The 13,489-nt window shown below is 38.8% G+C and overlaps 1 protein-coding gene across 1 annotated transcript in view; it reads left to right on the forward strand.

Annotated features, from left to right (window-relative positions):
- Window positions 1-913: 913 nt before the first annotated feature.
- LOC109401486 (uncharacterized) overlaps window positions 914-13,489 on the forward strand; it is a 47,856-nt gene continuing 35,280 nt past the window's right edge. Inside the window, exon 1 of the mRNA XM_062856994.1 lies at window positions 914-3,448. Within this exon, the coding sequence (XP_062712978.1) occupies window positions 2,744-3,448 (705 nt within the window). The 5' untranslated portion in view covers window positions 914-2,743. The remainder of the gene's footprint in view (window positions 3,449-13,489) is intronic.

A 13,489-nucleotide genomic window follows, 5' to 3' on the forward strand; every position in this document is an offset into this window, starting at 1 on the left:
TCTTAGCGCAACGTGTTTTTGCAAATTTAAATATAAATTGTAAATTGGAAACCTCCATACACCGATAAACGCCTAACAGTATGCAATGCTCTGGTAATTTTATGAAGTTCAAACTGCTCCATCAACAAAAATTCTAATATAATGAATATTTAAACAAAAAATCAATATGAAATGCTTGACATGCCTTCCACAATCATTTTCGTACTCCATACATTTCAATCTGTGAACAATGTGTGGGTTTCAATGTGTATCTCATGGCACTATTAAAGTAACCCTAACACTGTCCGTCTTACCCACCCTCAAGGCGGACCGTCTTACCCCCACACAACGCAAAATATTCATTCCACCACCGTTATCCATATTCCATGAAATTTACCTGAATTTCGTTGTGTATAGGACGGAAACTCAAAATAGAGCTTGCTGACGTTTATTCACCTCTCTCTTTCAAGCATGCTGGCGGGATAGGATTTGTTTTCATCGGGAAATTTTTCCTGATGACAACAAATCCTATTCCGCCTGCATGTTTGAAAGAGAAAGGTGAATAAACGTCAGCAAGCTCTATAAAATGCGAAAACTTAGCAATTTATTGTTGAAAAAGCTTATTTATTGCCGCCTCAAAATTAGATCCCATCACAGAAACGTGCAGCAAGGTAAATAATTGTTTATTTTTTGCACTTTTGACACATGTATTTTTTCATGAAGTGGTTAAATTATCATCAACTGATAAGAAGATAGAGTTAATCGTAAAAAAAGCCAAATTTAAGCCCTTAAGTGACAAAACTAGTCAGTGGTCCGTCTTACCCACCCGGTCCGTCTTACCACCACCCCCCCTGGCCCTACCCAGCTCAAGGCCCCGGATATTTATTTCCAATTTAGATTTTAAACTAAAAGCTCCCAACTTCCGTGTGCTGTTTCTTACCTGATACAGGGAAACAGTTCCCCGGAATAATTTCACTGTTTTCCCGCCATTTATCGACATATTTTTCGTGAAAACATTCATAATTTACAGCGTTCTCCTGATCGCAGTCATAATTTAAAGCCGGAAATTGACAAAGTGTTGATTACCCAAAGCTTTACCCAGATTCAACGAATCTAGGTTTTCGGGTTACCCGGATTTTGACAACTGCTAACAACATGAAAATCCGGGTCGAATCGACCCAGTCGATGGATAGTTTCAGGTTAGCGTGTAGCTAAGCCGACTTCTTCTGACACTTTGATCCACTGTTTCTTCAAAACCAATTCATTTTCGAATACTAGGTTAGAATAATAGGTGTTTTACGGGGTTTGACCTTTATGATAGACCTTAACACCTTTAACACCTCCCTTGCCTTTACCGGATTAGCTGTCGTTAGTTTTCTGCAGCTGTCTGACCTCCGCTGAGTCATCTGGATTTCCTTGAATGAATTCAACATCCGGAACACCGCCGAATGACTCAAACTTAGATGTTTTCCGATCCATCTACAATGAGAAACAGTACTTAAAATTGGATTATCCACAACTTTGCACACAATTTTTCTGGCGGAACCTGTTCTTGTTTCGATGCCATCTCGATAACTTATTGACAGCTTATGATAAAATCCTGCGAACGTAAACATTACACTTTTAGCTGGTTTCAGACAAACTTTCATTAATTGTTACCCACAAAATGAAAAGGTACAAGCTAGAAAATAAACAACATCCGAATTTTGAAACCGAACAGTACAATTCGGCTCGTTAGCAGCGCCTACTTTTCTCCTCTGAATAACCATTTGACTGATTTTTTTCCTGTCTCACTCGACAACATCGAACCGTTCGATTTTAAGTTGTTTATCATCTGTTCGTCGTTGTCATCGCCGGTTTTTCTCCCGAAGCACCAAACAGGTCAAAAGGAACACACCGCAGACAGTTCGGGGACCCGTGACATCTGGCGAGTGACCTTCCCTCGAAAATGAAAATTAATGCACGGAAAATTAGGACTGCATTGCGACTAGATTTCTTGTTTTCCTGAAACAACATATGAACCGGTTTTATCGAATGATTTAGCTGTGGAAAATTCGAATGTCCCATTCGGAGCACGCGGATACACGCGTAATAAACATCACATGAGAGGATTCTTTTCTAACAAATTGAAGAAAATAAAATTTTAATAATAGACCCGGCCGAGCTTACTCACATTTTTCGGAAGTTTTCTTCGGCAAAACAAATTAATTTTCGGCGTTTGTTGCACACCGAATAACGTCATGCAATTTATAACAGCAAGATAATCTTGAAGTGATACAGCGGCATCCCGCTGCCGTCACCAGGCGGCAGATAAACACAATGCAATCATCAGCTAGCAGGCACGTTTTGTTCGGCATTTTTGCTTCCATTATCGAATCAGCCTTATCTTATCGAAATGTAGGTTGCCTGGTTACCGACGTGTTTGAGTTTATTTTTAGCGCAGTAAACAGACGGAAATAGAATGCATAATGCTAAACTTTCCTGTTTGAAAACGCCTAATCCCAGCAGGCTGGGTTCAAGCTGCGCAAAGGCCAACTAGACCAACTTTCTGTCCTTTGCCTGAGCTGAGATGAGATTTCCATCGTGTCATGATAAGAGCAAAGGGAGCGATAAGGGGCCACCCCGACCTGAACCTCGTGTCATCCATCCATCCGTATGCAACTAACATGTGACTTTCTGTCTCCCGTTATCTCTCTCCTTTCTCAGTGACCATTCCGCTCGACGCCTTTGGACACACGCGGGCGCCTCGTGTGCCGCTTGGTGAATGCCAGCCTACGCCGAGATGCTGGTATCGCAAAGCCCGCCGATCTACAATCACTCACTCGTGGATTACATTTCGAGTCAAACCGGCGGCGACGGGACACGCTTCGGCTGCAGTCCCACCCGTAGCTTCTGTCGGCCCGCGTCGCTGCAGCTCAGTCCGTCGCCACTGCGCCGCCAGGTGGCCACCCCACCGAGCGCGATCTGTCCGAAGATGCCGGCGTCACCGAGACGATCGTGTCTGGTGGTGCGACCGGAAGATTTTACCCCGGAGGAGGAGCGCACGATCGAACTGCACCACAGCTCGCTGGATCCCACGCACGACAAACACCGGAACAAGAAGAAGGTGGTCTTCGCCGACGATCAGGGCGGCCAGCTGACGCAGGTCCGGGTCATGAAGGAACCCTCCTACATGCCGCCGATCTGGAGTCTGCAGTTTCTGGCGCACGTCACCCAGGGCATGATCAGTCCGGTGCCGCAGGAACAGTGGGTCGTGGACTTCCGGCAACCGGCCAGCGCGTACCTGGAGTTCAGACAGAAGGTCGAGGAGAACAAGGTTTCGCTGGAGAACGTGATCATCAAGGAAACGGAACACCTCATCGTCGGCACGGTCAAAGTGAAAAACGTCAGCTACAACAAGGAAGTCATCGTGCGATCGACCTGCGATGGCTGGAAAACGCACGAGGACACCTACTGCACGTACACTGTGGTGAGTAAATACCATATTTTGAATCGGTCCCTTATGACGCACGCAATGAGAGATTTTAGGATTCTTTGAATCTTTGGAAATATTCTGGTACTGGTGATTCTTTGGAGAATTACAGGTTGTATTCTTGGTAAGGTGTTTGAAAACAGCTCTTGCCAAAATTCTGGTAGAATTTTTCAATGTTTTCCTGAATTGGAATGGTAAAAAGAGTGAAAAAATGTCTACTGAAGATATATCTGCCAAAATTGCAACACAAATTGGTGGTAGGTTTGACAAATGATTGATTGGTGAGATTTCCAGTGTAATTTATGAGGTTTTTATCGGAATTTCATGAAAAGCTTCCTGAAAATATGACTGAAAACGTATCCACGTATCCTTACCCTAATTAAAAATATCATAAAAATACAATAAATGTTATTGTTACAACATCATTTTTTCGAAAATTATTCACCATTAAACGTACCGTCTACCCCCGTTGGTTTGAACGATACCTTATGCAAACTATAAATAGTAGAGTTAACATAGATCTGTGATGATGAATCCGTTGTATCCAAACGAACTGTCAAAATCTGTATCCAAACGAGCATGACGTCATGATTCCAACAACACCAATGGGGCGCATGACGTCATATTCAACCATCGCACTCTTGAAAAATACTATTAACACGCTTGAAACATTTCACTCAGCGATGTCCGCGGATCTACTATGTTTACTCTACTATCTTCAATGCAAACCAACGGTGTTCATTTTTAATTCGAACTCCTAGTAACCCTATGGCACATAACATAAGTGGAACTACTAAGGAGAATGACGACGAAAAGTTGGTTCTTTTTGCTTCGAAAAGAATAGGTATAACTGGTATACAGCACACCGTTCTGTCATCGATATTCGTAAACAAAAACTGACATGACAGCTCTCAATTATTTGCAGCTGGTATAAAACAGTGAAGTCTGGCTAATCCGATATTGAACACTTATGAGACAAAATTTAAAAAAAAATCTCTTGAATTTTTCAACAGATTTCTAACGAATACAGTTTTTTTTTTATTAAGCGGTGCTGTATAGCTCGTCAAAATGAAAATGACAAAAGTAAAACTTAATTAGACAGGTCACTTAATCAGTGTATCCCTTTTGTAGATTATTTATGCAATAAACTGAGGCTTGAGTTTCGAGTTTTGTAATGAGCTCTTTCTTATTGGTCTTGTTTCTGTGAAAACTGTCAGGTTTTTCAATTGTAATAAATCTAATGCACCGTGTGATGACTTGTACGTTTCTTCGGGGACCAGTAGAAAACATAATTTTAAAAGCACTTACAGCGACAGGTCGAACAACGCCGTTGCTAATACCTCGGATAGAAATGTGATACATGTACAACACATGTGTGTCATAAGTATTAAACTACTGATTTTCAAGTGCTACTCTTTACTTCTGCACAGGAGTACGAAATTTAAAAAAACAAATAAAGAGGAAACAAATGTATAATGTTTTATTTCATAAAAAAAATACAAACACAAAAAATTATCCAATTCACATTTACACTATATACATGGAGATTCGTTTATGGTTTTCATCTATTTCTGATTGTAGTTATCAGTTTATTTGGAAATATTCAATTTCTTTGCTTTTTGACTAACGCTATCGTTTTTGGATTTTTGTGAGTCTGAAAATGTTTGATTCATTTCATTTACTTTTGCTTTGATGAGCATATTGAGATATTTATCGAATATTTTTACCTGGCACTCGTGACAAAGCAGATCTTGATGATCACTCGTAAATGTGATGTTTTTTAACAGTCTTTCTTTTACTCCAGAAGTACTCTGCTCTAGGAATGGTAGAAAGTTTTCTTTGAAATTCTGAACAACTAATTTCAACATAGATGTTAGTTGACTCCCTGCCTTTTCGCTCTCGGAACAGTTTTTAATCGTATGTAGCGTGCTAACTGAAGCCGGCACCTTTTTATCAGCATGCAGTTTTTCACGACATTGCTCATGATCGATACACGATTGCAGCCAGCTCGCAGTATAGTGTACATTCGTTATTTCAGCAACGTCAAATATCTCACCGTCGGTCCCACAGAACTCACCATCGAGACATGATGGCCGCACCACCTTTTGGCTAAATATTTTTACCCTGCTGAAATCTTCCGGCGTGAGGATGGAATGGGCCTTATCTGCCTCGCAATTTGATTCATTACTTGGCTTTAACAGTTGCGCCATCACTACTTGGCGGTATGCTGCACGGAATGAGAATGGAGTGGGATGACGATTATTAAACCCTTTCATGCGGATTAGGCTGAAAAAGTTCTCCAGACAGTCCTGTGACAACCTTTGCGTCGCCAACTCAGAGATGTTATATTTCGTTCTCAGTTCATCAAACAACAACCTCAGACAGTTAGTGTTAAGCAGCCAGCCATCAATGAAATAAGGTTTCCTCGATTGTTTGGGAAGAGCCTTGAATTTCGATCTCTATAATAATACAAAGTATTGATTAAAGTGTTAATGTAAAAAAAATCAGTTAATTTTTACCTGTGTCAGTGTCTCACACTCCTTCGAAACGAATTCAAGCTTTTTCAGGCGCTTTTCCATAACTTTGAGAAATTTCCAATGTGACGAACTGTCCGTTATTGGCCGACGCAGCTCCTATTTATATAGAAAAAAGTAATTACAAAATTATATAAAATAAAAAAAAATGATTATGTTTGAGAGCCTCCTTGACATTTAATGACTAGGAGTCAAGCTAGATCATTTAAAATGCTCAAGTTTGAGGCCCTGTATCTCAGTTTCTAACGCACCGATTGACCTAAAAAATTCACTGGACATTGGAAACAATTTGAAATTAATGCTGTGAAAAATTTAGAAGTTTCTAGACCACGGTGTGTCTGGTGGACAACATTATTTAAAAAAAAATCGGTATCGCTAAAATACCCACCAAACGAAAGCTAAGGGTCCTACCTTTCATTTGAGCCTTAAATGAGAAAGTTCTATCGGCGGGTCTAGAACATTTTTTTTTTCTGAAATAGTATGATTTTTTTTCGTATTTTCTCAAAGTACTAAGTATGTAATAACGAAAAACAGTTTATCCATTGCCAACATGGCTTTCCGACGTATTTTTTTTATATGATGTTTATTACACTTCTCAAAAAAGCATAATAGTCCCAAGTGAATAAAAAAATCCAGTAAACAGTAGTCAGTTCCGTGGTTATGGGCAGTAATGCTTGAAAAATTGTGATAGTTTCAAGCAGGTGGAGATGATGAATTCAAATTTAAATTTACATGTGTACCGTACCGCGTCATGCTCTAATACTGGTAGTTATTATTATATCACCGTGTTCCTCCTTATAGCGTGCATTTGACCAAAATTTCTATTATTTGACGAATTTTATTATTTCTCTATTGAGCAATGCACGATATAAGCACAGACAAACAGACGTAACACTCTTTTACAGGGCTTGGCACATGCATTTAACGATGAATTCAAATTTCGTTTGATTTCCGCGATCCTTTCACCAGAGGTGCTAATGTTCGATCGCTTTGATGTTTACGAATGTACAGTGTACACGTTGCTGAATGATCCAAACGAAAATTACAGGTGATATGTATAGTAGTGTGTGTGTTAGGCAAACGTCAAATCGCAATCCATCATGGCCGACAGTGTCTCACACGGTTCTACCAATAGGTGGAAGCGTGTTCATGAAAAAGACAGCAAAAAAAATCCGAGTTAAAAAAAATAATGAATTTTCTCTAAGAGTTACGTCTTTTTGTCTGTGTTATAAGGGAGAATGGCTGTGTCTTCCAAATACCATGAATTGGCTAAAACTGCAAACTGAACATGTTATTGATATTTTTACTTTATAAACAAGTTCTACAAATCTTAAGGCAACGTAAACGTTAAAACATTAAAATACCAAGTCCTTTTTGTCATGCACTAATGTATGCGGGTCAACACACGATATTAGGACCAATGCTATATTTAATAATTTTTAATGACTTAAATATTCTGAATTCCACTGATGATATTTCGTAACGAAAAATAAACATTTAAATGCGAACATTAACCGTTTGAAAAATCAAGAAACATTGCCAATTTATTTGACAGAGCTGTTTTGAGTGAAGAAACATCCTTAATGTCACGATGTTAGGGCATGCCAAGATACTACAATTAATTACAAGACGACATGCACTTCCCAGAATCCTTAGATGACCGCAACTCGATATATTCTGGAATCAAATCTTTAAAACGCGTGTATTTCTTATGGGGCAGGTGGGTCACGACCCATCATTTGAGATTGGTGGGCCTACAATAATGGAGCAAAACTAAAATAAATATTGTGTTGTTTTATTTAGTTTATTGGTGAAATAGATACTTTTTCATAATATTCTAATTGTAATCCGAGATTTATTGTTCTCAAGGCCGCCACCCAACTAACATTTTTGCTGTATATTTAAGAGTTTATGAGAGCTGCCTTCCAAAAGCTTTTGCTTCATAAGCTGTTATGCAACTACTTTTGTTAGTAGGGCATTAACATAATTGTCATCATTGAAAAATCTAAAGCGGTTTTCTCGTCCAAAACTGATATTTTCGTATTAAGAATGTATTCACTGTATTGCTGCAGGAGAATGGTGTACAGTGATTGCATTTCCAATGCAAATATTAAATCTCCTTTTAGCATCTTTAGCAGAATTGCAACAAACACTATCTTTTTGCATCATCGGTAGTAGTGCTAAATTTGCCGCGTTTGGCCATTAATTAAGGAGAAACTGTTGTTCTTGCAGTACTACATGTTTCACAATTACAGCAAATATCGATGCTCCGCGTAGAAGATTTAAATTATATTTAAACTTTAAGAGAGTAATTCTAAAGGGTATGATCTCATCTTTGAGCAAATAAACTTTAAATGAATAATTGCGATATATTATCGAGGGATAATGCCAACTTCTACATCTGGTATATTTCAGAGAATGTTGTTCAATAATATCAATAACCTGCAAATACAAATAAAAACAAGTTGGGACTTTTCTAATTTATTCTGTCTATTATTTGTATGCTCAACCATATAAAACAAATATCTAAATCAGTGAACATCAACTACCTTCAATGACATTAATAGTTACAGAAAAAGCTTCTTCGGCCACAGCACGCACACCTTGGTACGGTTTTCATCGTAACTTTATAATTTCTCTAAAAGTTTGGAGCAAAGCTATGTTGAAATTTAATTTCTTTTATTTTTTTTATAATTCAATACCTAATTGTATACCACACAGCAATCCTTCTAAATAGCGAAAAATGTTAAATGATATTACGAGTACCAGAAAGGAACACAAAATGAACGAATACCGGACTCGGCATGTGGTCATTTTATCCGAGCTACTTTGTTGATCGTTCTATTGTTATTGACATCCAAGTCATGGCCTACTACGATTATAAATTTTTTCGAACCTGTCGATACTGTCGATAAAAACGAGGAGAATGGCAGTCGAAATACCTTCTTCTGCATGTCAATAAGGAGAAGATGGTTAACACACATACCTAAATATTAGCAAAATTCTATTACAACTCTCTTAAATATTTTTTTACACTTGTCTGAGCAACATTTTGTATAAAAAATTTTGAATAGGTTTTTACCCGTTTACTCTAATAGTATGATACGTTACTAATGAGCGACCTTATACGAGCCCATTAGGTTACACTCAAGGTGGAAAGGAAGAAAATGCAAGTCTCATAGTAATAAATTTTTGAAAAAAAAAAATTGTTCTAGGACCGCCGATAGAACTTTCTTGTTTTAGCCTCAAATGAAAGGGGGGACCTTCAGCTTTCATTTGGTGGGTGTCTTAGCGATACCGATTTTTTTTAAATAATTTTGTTCTACCAGACACACCGTGAGACAGGACTTTTAAAACGATCGCAAATCTAAAATTTTGAGATATTTTGAGATAATTTTGAAATGGTAGTTGTTAGGTGACTATGGTTAGTCATAGACATTTTTCGACATTACAAACGAAGATATAAAATAATCAACGCAAGCTTTTTTGACTGTAATGCCGAAAAATGTTTACGAACAACAACTCCAGTCGTGCCACCAACATTATGGTTAGTCAGATCGTCGAAACACTCAAGTCCTCCGAAAAAAACAAAACTTGTTTGTCAAATATTTAAAATAAAAAAAAATTAGCGATTTTTTTTGCAAAATTTTATTTTGGACATTATTTAAAATGTCCTGTCCAGAAATTTCTAGATTATTCACAGGATAAATTTCAAGTTATTTCCCATGCCTAAAAAAAATCAGGCCAATCGATGCATGAGAAATTGACATGCAGGGCCTCAAAATTGAGCATTTTGTATGAAAAACGGCCAATGCGTACTTTATTATGATCAGTATTGTGATTTACAGTTTTATGTTTTTCTTAAACAATAAAATAGTGTATCTTACCTTCTTATTGATCATACTGGAAGCATTAAAAACATCAAAGAGTTTGTCAAAATCCGAGCAATAGTCTGCCGTGCCCAAACATTCTTTTGGAAGAATATTGAGCTTCGCGTATGACTTTATGCAGGCCGCTGTTGTAGAGCTCAAAGTTTGAGTAGCCATACCGACTTTCATCTCGCCGAAGGGAGGTATGTAAATATGCTTTCGTTTGATTTTCGGAGCTGCTCTGGGGATTCGTTTAACATCTTCATGATACATTCGCCGAAGGTGAGTCCACTTTACCATTTTGCCGCGATACACGGCATTGTTATGATACAAGTTATTCCTCGTACTCTTGACCAAATGGGGGCTATCATACATAACAAATATCCGCTTTTCATCATGTTCGAAGTACGGTTTATCTGGAGTTATTCCTAGCTTTTTAAAAAGCGATCTGTTGGTGGCGTTTTGGTCGCTGATCACGAGCTTGGGTTCGAAACCCGCTTCCCGCACAACACCAATGATGTGTTTCAGCAGCACCTCCAACTGATTCGCTGAAAAGCCAGTTTTGCTGTAGTAATACCCAATGGCTTGTTTAAAGCCGGAGTCAATTCCCTTTATCATAAATACTAGAACCGATTTGGCTCGTTTTGCTGTGTCAACTTTTTGCTCATTAGGTAGAAACGACGGAAAACCTACTATTTCGTCCGGCTTGGCGTTCGCCAGGTACGTGATCCCCTCCTTGAGGGACATCTCGTCCAAACAGATGGTAACGAGACGAGAGGCTGGTGGCATTACTTTTGCTTTCGATTTTAGTAGGTTAATAACGTTGTCACATACTCCATCTTTAATGTCAACGGATTTCAACCACTTTTTGAGCAGTGACGCACTGGGTAGCCTAATATATTGCCGAAGCTGCCGGTACGCCTTGTTAGAGCAATAATAAAGCGAAAACGCTATGTTTTTCAATTTATTTGAATATCTGGCCCCTTTGGTACGCCTGTCGTTTTTAATCAATTCAGAAATGAACGTGGAAATGTTGCTTGGCTCCCTTCGATTCTGTTTTAATGCTTTCCGCAACTGCTTTTTCAGATCCAGTGCCCTCTTTCGCCACCTCCGTGCAGACTTTTCCTTCTGTTTCAGCTTCCGAGTCCTGGACTTTAAACGGCTTCGCAGATTCAGGATTGTAGCTTCACTCTGTTTGATGGTTTCGTAGTATTGTTGTGCATTCATGGTGTAGTCATGGTCCAGCAATTGGAATTTTTGACGTTTCGGTGGTATTTCGTCATCATTAAAAGATATTTCTGGAACGCGTTTTCGGTTTACGCCAGTTCCACCGGGCTGAGATACTTCTATATGAAAACCGACGTCAATGTCACGTTCCGCGTAAAGCATTACTGGAAGCGGAACTGCACATGATCGTAAGCTAAAAGTTACAATTTCAAAGACAGAAGCATAAAGAATAAAATTCAAGTAGCCATATACGGGTCAAGATTAATCATTACAGAACTCGCGTTAATCTGCAAACAAACAACGATAAAAGTGAAGAAAATGCGCACTCGTATCGAGCCGTGATCTACCGTCTATCGTAGTTATACGCACTCAGCCAAATAAACTTAAGATTTCCATGAGACCTAACTTATGAAACGGTTCTTAAATTATTCATAATGATTAGAATGAATTAGAATGAATAAGGTCGCTCTATGAGCTTGGCTTTTATACATGTTTAGCAACATGGTATTTTCAAGCGTCGGTAGCCGAGGGGATTGAACACGAGCATAGTGATCCCGACGTCCATGGATCGAATCCAGTCTGCATCAATTTAAGGATTTTTTGCTTTTTTCATAAGTGTATCTTAGGGGTCATCCATTGAGTACGTCACGGTCCAAGGTTGCAATCATTCATTTGCAAAGATTTACATTCATTTGCTATTATCTCAGTTCAGAAGCATGCTATCGAAAAACAATGTATGGATGAATTTAACCTTGTAGTTTTATCTGAAAGTTTGCCGAATAACATTGGGGTCGCACACGCATTCCAAAGTCGTGAGCGAGCTGTGAAGGTAACTTTCCACAGCGTGAATGAAATTTACATTGACCGCGTCGAGAGTTGCCTTCACAGCTCGCTCACGACTTTGGTATACGTTTGCGACCTCAATGTTATTCGGCAAACTTTTAGATAAAACTACAAGGTTAAATTCATCCATACATTGTTTTTCGATAGCATACTTCTGAACTGAGATAATAGCAAATGAATGTAAATCTTTGCAAATGAATGGTCGCAACCTTGTCACGGTCCTAAGGGGGAGGGGGGTTTGTGAAACTGTGACAAGCAATGTATAAAGTATAGGAAAAACACGTACGAAGGGGGGGGGGGGGTCGAAAATTTCCAATTTTAGCGTGACGTGCAAAATGGATGCTCCCTTATGAAATTTGTCATAACAAGCACGATCAATTATCGACATCCGTAAGAATTTTGTGTTTATGGTACACCATGTTGTTATTAATTGATACAATCTTTCAACTTTAGTAATTAAATTTGTCGGTTTAGCGGTACAATTTCAGTTTTTTGGTGGTGCAATTCCATCTGTCTATGGAGAATACTGATATAGTTGGACTCCTTTATTTATGGAGCACCTTTCCAAACAGTACACCCAGTGAAACCAAAGTACTCTTTAAAGGGAAGAAAAGTACTCATCTCGAGAGTAACTAGGTCAACTCATAGAAAGAGTACATGGCCTTAACTATTTCAAGAGTACAAGGCTCGTACGTCAGTTTACCTTAATGAGAGTATATTACAGGTGGGGAAGAAGAAGAGATGGCTATGTATTAGTAAGGAAAGAAAAATGTAAACACAAATAGTGACGCCACTATTTGATACGCGTTGTTATGGGAGCTCGCTTTGCTTGAAGTAGTGACATGTTTTGCACCAGACACGGATCTCACGCACGCGATGTATCTTCTTCCCCACCTTCAATAGACTCTCATTGAGTTCACCTAATAAATTTTACCCATTATCCAGAATAAGTTCAGCTGGAAAAAAGGGTAAAATTTACTCAACTCCAACTCTTTTAGTGAGATCACAGTCAAACAGACGTAACACTCGAATAATTCTCATCGTACACCGATTTAACGGCCTATTCAAAAATTTTACAGTTGGACAACTGGCCATTCGTGGCGCTTGTATCGTTTTGTTAGAGTTTGACGTTTGCCCCTACCGCCTAGTTGATGGTTGGCCAAACTCAGTACTTTGGGCATTGGCATTGGGCGAACATGCTTCCGTGACTACGGTTTTAATCGAAAAGTGTTCGAAATGTTACGTCTGTTTGTCTGTTGTGAGATCTTTGAAGATTTCTTATTTTAAAGGAAGTTTGGATAATAGAATATTTAATAATATTTAACAGTTATGCATGTAAATAAACTTTATTTGTCTGGAATACAACGGAAAACAATAATCTTGACAATAGCTTAACACAATGCTCAATATTGAAAAGAGTTCGCTACAAATTGCTACGCTGCGAGGACGTGGTCATCATGATAAAGCTTTCGGGCAATGTATTGGACGAACTGCAGGTATTATTTCCGGCAAATGCTTTGATTGCGCGCCCAGATGTTCCGAAGGATGTTCCGTAAAATGGGATT

Source organism: Aedes albopictus, chromosome 3 (assembly GCF_035046485.1).
Source record: "Aedes albopictus strain Foshan chromosome 3, AalbF5, whole genome shotgun sequence".
NCBI classification, from domain to species: Eukaryota; Metazoa; Arthropoda; class Insecta; order Diptera; family Culicidae; genus Aedes; species Aedes albopictus.